The 10,225-nt window shown below is 36.3% G+C and overlaps 1 protein-coding gene and 1 pseudogene across 2 annotated transcripts in view; one reads left to right on the forward strand and one right to left on the reverse strand.

Annotated features, from left to right (window-relative positions):
- Positions 1–10,225, reverse strand: part of LOC145483960 (brevican core protein-like) — a 174,000-nt pseudogene that overhangs the window by 31,760 nt on the left and 132,015 nt on the right. The window lies entirely within an intron of this gene.
- LOC145485407 (uncharacterized) lies at positions 968–4,575 on the forward strand. Its single transcript, XM_081464074.1, has 2 exons — positions 968–2,502; positions 2,848–4,575. Exon 1 carries the CDS (start codon positions 1,410–1,412, stop codon positions 2,469–2,471), a length of 1,062 nt encoding a protein of 353 aa, XP_081320200.1. The 5' UTR covers positions 968–1,409; the 3' UTR covers positions 2,472–2,502; positions 2,848–4,575.

The following is a 10,225-nucleotide window of genomic DNA, read 5'->3' on the forward strand; positions in this document are numbered from 1 at the left end:
AGTGCGTGATGGATAATTTCCGTGTCCCGCTTAAGCATATTTCGAACAGTTTCGTTAATCTCTTTCTATCACCTTCATTATTTTAGGGGTAACCTGTTGTTTGTGTGCCTACACCGAACTTCGCTTTTGATGAAAAACAAAAAGAACAAGGAAATGGAGTGACATTTACTTGACCCTGTTGCAGACATTTCGAGTGCCTACTTTGTGAAATATTTTAATGAGTGTTCTACCGTTCTGCCGTGTCTTTTAATGGTGTTATTTGGGGCTTAAAATACTGGTTTAAACTTTCATACAGTAGGATTATCGGCACAATGCGCGATGACGTCAAAGCTGTAGGGCTCCTTTACTCTTGCTGGCAAAATCGATAATTACACCTTTGCGAAACCACTAGGGAGCTAACAGACCTAAATTACAGCCACTTAACGCAAACTATGACCACAACTGAAAACGCAAATGGATTCCGGACCCGGCCAAAACATTTACAGACCTACAAACAAACACGGCTCAAAGGTTTGAAACCAGTGTACACGATTAAAGCAATTTATGGCTTGTTCAGTAAGGTCTTCCAATGTGCGAAGTATCGACGACTTCACCCTTATTTGTGTATGTGTACAAGAAAACAAAGGCTTTTCTTAAAGTGTATACATTTCTGAGGGTTGAATTAAAAGACCTAATTACTTGCTTACTCTGCTAAGCGCTTGGATGTCACTAAACTAACCAATTTAGTTGAATTCAAAAACTGGAGAAACAAGAACACCGTACCAAGAAGTTTTGAAAAAACATCCTTTGAATGTTTACTGTCGTGAGAATACAGCGTCGATCTGGATAAACTTTTTCTTTTTTAGGTAAACACATAGGATAATTAGTTTGCATTCATTACTGATCATTATCCGAAATGGAGATGAATATTTATTAGTCATTTGTTGATCGCTTCGGGCCAATGACTGCCAGGCTGTTGGTTGTATTTGTTAGCTACGGACACAAAAGCACAAACATTGAACGACATGGTGGAAAATTACTGAAATGATAGAGCTAGTTTTCTAGTTATGTTATCGCAACAGATTGTGTGTTGCTTATTGGTATAATCTTCTGTGAATTGCGTTCCTTCGACTCTTCAAGCATTTCGGGACCGTTTGGATTTTGGGACCGTTCGCAGTCACAAAGAAATCTTGCATTCATCAGACAACCGAAGTTAAGCCGTGTGGCGAGAAACGAAATCAAGTTTACTGAATAACAGGAGTGTCTAACGACAACTTGAAGTTTCATTACAACTTCATAAATACATCTTTGTCGTTTTTCCAAGAGTGACGATCGGTAAATCCATGCGAGAGACATCTTATGCGCCGATGGAGTATTGTTTGAGTTCGCGGATTTATGAGTGAACACGGATTTCGAGTGCAAATTTTACTATGACTACTTCAAAGGAGGGGAGACCCGACAGTCCAGGCCGGGATGATTTTACGGAGAATGTCCCTCGTGCTAAGCGCGACCTGGTTTTGCGTTTTGTCAAAGATCAAGAGGCGCTACAAACTTCCCAAGTGGATTTGAAAATAGTTGACGACGAGACCATAGACTTAATAGATTCAGCTTTGGTCGTCAAGGGAGAAGACGGCAAAATAACAAACTCAGACGGCCACAATATTGACCGTGAACAAACTTCCCAAGGACCTTTATCCAGAGAAATATCTTCGTTAAATTTGAACGCTGATAAAGCGAATAACCCACCAGGTGGAATAATCGTGCCTCGACCGCCCTCGGGACGCCCTCGTACGAGAAGTTCCAGTAGCCGAAAGCGATCGGTTTCAAGCCTCATAAAGCGCCAACGTTCAAAAGATGACTCTGTTGAAAAAAATCCTTCACAGGATGAAAAAAATGAATGTTCTTACTCACGTGATTTGCTTGCGCAGGAAACTCCAGAAACGACAGAATTAAATTCGCCCTTTAACGCCGATGAAGATGGTTCAGGAGATAACTTAAACGCTTCCTGGCCTCAGGAATTTCTGTCCAGAAAATTCTTTATCCCTCTTCAAAATCATTCGCTGTTCGCCAGTAGAGAAGCTTCGTATTACTACAACGCTCCTGTGGAAAACTTTTCGGGAATCGATAACCACTCGGAAGCTCTCCGACCACGGTCGAGCCAAAGTTTCCAGCGTGTACGACCAGCCGAAATTCTTTCCGCGAGAATATCGTCCGCTAGCGAATGCGACAGGATCACTTGCAACGCCGCTTCGCTTACCAACCCTCCATCGTACTCTAGGAAATTGGGTAAAGGCTCCAGGCGGAGAACTTATATCAATTTTAACAGACTGGACGCTCAGTTAGCCCTGGAGGGACCGCTAGAACTTGAGCAAGTACATCCGTCTGATATACCACTCTACAGAAGTAGCTCGGCAGCGTCATCAAGCGCGCCATACACTTTGGTACATGTGCCGCCAATTGGACGCGAAGGCCCAGCGCCTTCGAGCAGTTGATTTAAAGACAAAAACGTTCACTACAAAGCAGGTAAGAGAGAGAACGTCCCCTGTAGTTAAGCTCTGTTCTAGTTCTATACCATGTTAAGACGAATTTGCCTTGATGATAAAAGTGTGTCAGTGACGTAATAATCGTTACATGGTAAACTCTCTCTAACTCAAGTTTTCACTGGCGGTTTGCGAACATTTTTGAACGGATTTCCCCTGATGGACAATTCTTGATGACTTTTATTACAAAAATCTTCTCTATCAAGAAGCATTTTAAATCCTAACTGTCACAGATACTTTGTTTGCAAAAAATCTAGTTGACGAGAAATACCAATGTGCTCTTTAATGAGCCAGGTTTTAACTTTATTTCTCTCATTTTGTTTCCCAGGATCTTTAAAGTGTGGAAACATTTGTCCATCCTGGTAGAGGAAACTTCAGCTTAAGTATTATCTAATCATAGAAATGTGGGAATGTTTGAATGTCAAGCTTCATCACAACTGACAGGAGTCTTACCACAAGGCTGGCCATTTGACTTTTTATCATAAACCTAGTTTATCTTGGGAGCTCTTTGACCTTTGTCCTTCTTTGCGATTTTTATGAAGCTATAGATCAAACTTAGATCATACTGAGGAAATCTAAGAAATTAAGATTGCGTGGTTTGCAAAACAGAGCCAAGTTGATCATATCAGTATGAGCCTGAGAAGTGATCACATCGCATTTTAAGTTTTAAATTTTGAGTACAGTTCGTGTCGTATGTACTGTCTTTAAGTTTCTTTTTTCACTTCAAGTTATCTCAAGGTGAAACTCGGTTTTTGCTGGATTAGCGATAATCGACGCCCAAACAACATGGTTCTGTATTTGACAACAGTAAACGATTCATCCAGGAAGTCAGGATGAATAGCGATCGACTGCAGATAAAGACAAACTTTCAAACACGAGGCTTGTGATTTTCACCATTATAGACGATCATTTATCGAAATGTAGCCAACATCTTGCTTTTTGAGGTGAAGTTTGCTTAGCTCATAATTATAAAGATTATTGCAGTTAATATGCTAAGACTTGAGCAGAAACTCTGGTTACATTGCTCCCAAGAAACAGATGAGAATCGTTTAACTTATATATTGATAGGACTAAAACTTTCTCCCTACCATTTTGAAGTACATTATCATTTAACCTAATATTTCGAATTGGACTCGATCCGAAACCAGTGCACGAACAGGCCAAAAGTTCTATAATAGAAAACTTTAGCCAAAGAGCAGCACGTTTGATAGTTAACGCGTTCACTCTAAGTGCATCTCGCAATGGCCACGTAACGCGCGTGCAAAATAGCGATGCGCGCCTGACGCGAAGGGCCTTTGCGTGTATTTAGATTTCAACTAATGAAGCGAAAACAGTAAAGGTGCCCATTTTATAAAAGCGTAGCATTATTCACAGAGACATGAAATGCTCATTTTCTATCCATGACTTTCAAGTTTTTAATGTTTCACAACAAGGAAATGGTTGATATAATTTCACAAAAGTTTGATACTGACGCTTAACGATATTTTTATATGGGTATCTTTGTGTAACACTGGTATACACGATGGACGCATTCTGGTTTTACAGAAACACAAGAAACCTTAAATAATACAGTAAATATAGACAAGTGTTTGACATGCGAGTATATACAAGTTACGTCCTTAGTGCTGTAAATAGTATAAAGCGATTACATTGGTCAGAATTGCGTGTTAGTTCTCAACCACAGATGTATGTAAAGTTCGTCGGAATTTCCATCCTGTTCCATACAAGAATATTCGGGTTCAGGATGGCGGCACAACTAAATTTTAATTTTTAATATATAGCGAATACAAATCTGTAAGATTAAAAGAAATTAAAAAACTGTACTGGCTAACTGATGTGTTGTTAGTTTTAGCCGGTCAGTTTTACAGAGCCTTTATTAATTTTCCTCAGCTTTGTTTCTCTCTTTCTGATAAATCAGTGAGATCAAGATGGTCTCTTGTGAGCTTCACAATATCAACTGCTGATATTGTTGACCGCAGAAGCCTCGTTTCTAGGAGTCGTACCTGCAAACGAGGTTCAATATGATGGACACTTCATTGGTTTTTTTTATGCCTGTAGCCCTAATTCCTCATTTTTTTCTAGAAAAAAAAAAAACTCTTCATTTTTAAAATAAATGCTTGTGTCGGTGCAGGTCAACAAGGGTCACCAGACGTGAAAGAGATTCTATTTGCAATTCACTTTTCACGATGTCCTGTGTATTCTAAAAAACAAAGTTAACAGCTATGCGAGTGAATGAAGGATTGAATTTCTTGGATTGTTTTCTTTGCTGTTTCATAAATCAAGCGTGTTCGTTTTGTTTTGCAAATATATATCGACTATGTAGCTAAAGGAAATTTCCAACAAATGTCTGATTTGAATTTGTATAAACTTAGTTGTGTTGCTCTCCTATTTTTCACAAACATCCTTGTAAAGTTGTACAAGCCACAGCATTACTTCAGTTTTGCATATTTATAAAACAATCCTGGATCAGTTTCAGTTTTAGTTTTTTATTATTGCACACTATTTACAGAAAAACAACTTAACGTAAGATGGTTTACAATGATATAGGAAAAATAAATACAGATAGAAATAAACTAGAAGAAACAATATTTAACTGTGTACAGTGACCAAAGTAGCCAATGAGCTTTCGAGTTGGTCACTGTCATGCAGATATAAGTTGGCGTTGGCCGCATGCTAAGTTAATTTAAATTGATATTTACATTAAAGACGATATTATTATCATAAGAGAAGAGAGACATACATAAATGCCAGCTAAAATAAAGGAAAACAGTGACCTGAATATTGTACAACAGTATCTTACATAGCTAACAGGTAAACTATGGTCAGTTTTGAGTGGTCAATAAGAATCTGTTATACCGCTTTTTGAAGAGCATGCATGTATAGAAAACGTTTAAGTTCAGGTGGGACAGATTCCCAGATTTTTATTGCGGAGAATTGAAATGTAGATACACCATAATTGGTGCATACTGATGGCTTAAAGAAGTTTTGATTTGCACCATTCCTGGTATTATATGGGTGAATCTCTGATGCAGATGTGAGAATATTCAGTAGTACAGCTGGGGTGTTACTTTTATCATTCTTAAGTTTATGCGTAAAAAGCGATACTTTTAGTCTGTGAATATTTTCAAATTTCAAAATTCCAAGAAGATTATAATATGGGTTGACGTGTTCTCTGCCATGAGCAAAGAACATGCTTCGTATACATTTATTCTGCTTAGTGCAGATTTTATTTAATCTAGTTTTGTAAGCAGCACCCCAGCTGGCAAGACTATAGTTTAAGTATGGTAAAGCAAGGGTATAATATAACTGTTTGAGCATATGAAAATCACGATAGTGTCTTAGCTTATTAATTATACCTACATTCTTTGCTAATTTATCATTTACATGTTGAATTTGGGGTTCCCACTCTAGATGCTCACCAAGGTATATACCTAAATACTTAATACAGCTTTTGCATTCGATATTGTGGATATTAAAATGTATTGTTTTCTTTGATGATGTTATTAGCATATAATTAGTTTTCTTAAAATTTACAGATAATTTATTAATAGCACAGGATGTTTTAAAAGAACAGACAAAAACAAAAGTGGACCTAATTAAAGCAATTCCAATAGTTTCTTTTGCGAATAAACCACCAGTGCTTGTAGCTTATTAATCTGCTGTTTGTTTGTTTGTTTCATTTTAAAATGCAAACTATATAGAGAGTGTGTAGAGACGATTTTTGCAGATATTATTTAATAAATAATAATAATAATAATAATAATAATAGTAATAATAATAATAATAGTAATAAATTAAAATTCTAAGAGTAGGCCTCCAATCATCTAGCGGTTGTTTTCGGGAGGTCCTCTGAAAAATAAAAGTCTAAAATTTGTTTACATTAAATGTTTAAAATACAGAAGTAATAAAAACTAAAAAATCTTAAAATCTTGTCGGAGTAAAGGAAATTCTTTGAGGCTGCTGTTAAACGGAAAGCATTTCAAAAATACATCTCGCTTGTCAAGTTTTCTAGATAATTCTTTTAGTGACGATCTTGTATGAAGGAAAGAAGTTGTCCCGCAGATAACTGATTTATTAGAGTGCCAAATAACTATTCTTTGAAAACAAAAGTAATTAATATCTTTTCAGACGTAACGTTTGTGTTTTCAAAACCATTCTTACATTCCAGATTGGAAGGGGATGAAACTAGTCAGGTATTTCTATCAAGGTGTAAAGGGTCTAGATAATTCATATTGTAAATAATTTTAATGAAATTTTTGATACAGCTCCTATACAAAATTTACACAACTACGCAAGATACCTTATTCAAATTCAGTGAGAGCCAGACGTCGCAAACGTAGTACCTAAACCCAACAGAATGTAATGTCTTGGACTTGCCTGAATTACAATTGTCATCAACCTGCCTCGACTGTTCTACAGATACCACTACCTGATCAGTCACAGTAAAATGAGAAATCACAAACCACTAGATAGGCTTCAGAAGGTTCGCGCTGACTCGTTTATATTGCCGGCCATAACTCTGTTTAAAATTCACTGCCCTGTGTCAAGTGCCCTCTGTCTCAAAGCAATTTTTGCCGGCGTTTTGGCAAAATATTTAAAAATATATTGCAAATACTTAACTCGTATTTTTCGGCAACGTAAATATAGCCGACAGTGAGAACTCTAGTTAATCGATCCGGTGGTTTTCATTGTGCAGTAATTGGGTAATTACACGGCCAAGCCTACCCCTGGTTATTTTAATGGAGGAAATTAAAACGTTCTCGAAAGTTTTTTCCGGACGAAAATAGAACACTTGACTGACGCTTTATGATGTAATTCCTTTACATGCCTGTTTTTCAAGTGTTCGCTTGCGTCATACCTGAGAGAGTTTCAGGTTGTTTACAAGAAGAAATTGTTTTGCCCTGCAATGTTAGATTTTTCAACTTTGTGGCGTTAAGATCTGTTCACAAAGAAATCATATTTCGTACCCTTGACAGTTTTCGTTTCAGTGTTGTGGTATCAACTACGTGTTATGTGGGTGTGTTTTCCGAGCACTGTCTCCAATGCAACTAATATTTGTCATATCAAACCAAATTCCAATATCTATTCCTGTGTTTTACAAATATTAACTGTGGTATATTTGAAAACCCCCTTCATGTTTTTTTAGCTAATATTTAAAGTTCGTTTTCTATTTGTAGGCTATTTTTGTAAGTCCTCAGACAATACAGGCAGAAAAAAGTTCATACCTTCAGTGGTAATGTACCTTTTTCTACCTTGCCGCGCCAGTTTAATATTTTCCCAATAGCGATCAAGCATTTTATCTCTCCTTGTTATATCCAGTGTCAGTATTGACAACTTGAGAAATTGTTTTGATGCACTACTGAATTCTCAAAACTAACATTATACAGAATCTATGGCAATAAGTAAAGAGATTTTAATCGAGCTTTAAGCTTTTCATGTAATATCAGCTGAAGTCAAACACTGGTATGTTATGCTTTTTTAAAGACTGATTTTATTGAATCTCATAAAAGGAAAAAGCGTTATCAGTTGCACGTGAAGCGTTGGTTATAATTATCTGGATTCTGGACAAATAAGCACCCGGTTAAATTTAGAATTAAAATATTTAGGAATACATACATACATACATACATACATACATACATACATCTAGAAATACACGCATACATACTATACATACATATATTTTTTTATTTCACGTCCACTTGAAGCTTTTCAGTGAAACATATATATAACAAGATAAAAGGATATGGAATAAAACAGAACACAATAAAATTAGTTCTATGTTCTTAGCTCTAGGAATCGAATCTGGCAAGGAGTCGTTCCAAAATGACAATGGGCCTTTCATTGTATTGCGTGGTCGTCATGAATCTTTGAATATCTACATAACAAAATAAATCCCATGAATTTTACTCTCTGAAATAGCTAGAACCAAAATTTCGTAAACCTTTCCTCAAGACTTGGTTTCGATAGTGATAACTTTCTTCCGTCTCGCGTTGTTATTTTTTCATTCAAAATTGTCCGATGGCTCTGGATTTTCGTTTCTACTCTTTGTATTATGTGTAATTTTTCTTTTAATTTCCAAAGACTGTCGCTGCGTTCTTCGCGTTGTTAATTGCATGGCGTTTGAATCAATTCTTGTTTTGTTTTGCATCAAACTGATGTTATGGTAACCTAAAAGTATTGAAATATTCGACACGACCGTCCGCATCGTTTGCGGCGAGTGGACATGAGAAAAACCGTCATTATTAAAACTTTCTGCTCACTGTTAATGAAACAGTCTCGATTTTCGAATCGTTTTCGAAAACGGTTTCGAAACTAATTTTTTTTTTGCCCGTTTTCGAATTTAAAAATCAAAAGCCAACTGCTGCTACAACTGTATAGTTGATTTTGTTCACCTTTTTTCCATCGAGCCGGATATCGACAATGGCCTTAAGTTAAACATTAATACACAAATAAAAAATTGAAACATATAGACTTATAGACTTATGCTGGGTGTCTGTTATATTTGGATCGTGTTATGTGATTGCTGCCTCTTGCTAAGTTTATTGATAGAACCTCGATCCGATACGCGACTCAAGCTGCTCAAGGAACTTAAAATTTGTTTTCCTCGTGCACACTTCACGGCTGTCGACCTATTTTCTTAGCACTGGACAGCTTTTGAAATATTTTTCACATACTGAAACAACAGATAATTTTCTTCCAACTAATAAATTTTAAATTTGATGTACGACGTTTAGTGGCTCAAACCATTTCAATTATCCTTAAATTAGCTTCGAATTTGACAACGACCCAAAAAGAGCATGCAGATACTGGTATATCTAAAATAGCGAGATGAAAAAAAAAAAAAAACTATATCAGTTTTGCATATTACATTAACAATTTTGTGAAACCGTCTTGAATAAATAGATCAACGATAAAGAAATGGCTTTCATCATCATTAGTGCGGTGAAGAACTTATTCCAAAGGTTTCCTTTGACACAATGCATGGCGAATAAGTCTATTCACAACTTGTGACTCGATTCAAGCAGAGGAAAATTTTATTGCCGGGTCCGCTTGGACGCCGAATTAAACCCATAACCACTTCAACCTTTTGTGAAGACAGAACAGGTTTTAAGTCAGTCCATGACTGATTCTCTAACCAACCGAAAGAATTGGTGTTAAGATAAAGAAGATTATTTTTGTATAAATTTTCTGGAAAGAGCAAGTTCAAAGTCAATAATTTCTATGTTTTAATAATTGTTTGGTACCGCTGAGCAAAAACAATTAGCGAACAGTCTGGAACACCACGCTACCAAAAGACTATTGTTCACACAACTAATTTTATTGTTTACGTTTTGAGTTTGGAAAGTGGCTTTGTCGTTCGTTGGCAATGTGCCTGAGATTAATCGTTAAATGTCGATTTTAACGCCTTCAAATGGGATCAAGGCCTTTTTCACATGTTCCTGTATATGTCGTAAATATCTTATTTTCCTATGAAAGTAAAGTGCTCTGAAGGCAGTTCATCTTTTAAGTCTCGCAATAGTACACTAGGAACGTTTGACTTAAACAAACTTGAAATTCACTAAGCAAATATTTAGCATATTCAAATCGCTATTGATTTTCAAAACAACACTCGCTTTAGATCAAGTTTTATTCTTATAATAATTTACTGACACCAAGTATTTTACTCTATTTTTACAGCCTTTTATATAATTTGCTTTGCCCCT

Source organism: Orbicella franksi, chromosome 4 (assembly GCF_964199315.1).
Source record: "Orbicella franksi chromosome 4, jaOrbFran1.1, whole genome shotgun sequence".
Classification (NCBI taxonomy): domain Eukaryota; kingdom Metazoa; phylum Cnidaria; class Anthozoa; order Scleractinia; family Merulinidae; genus Orbicella; species Orbicella franksi.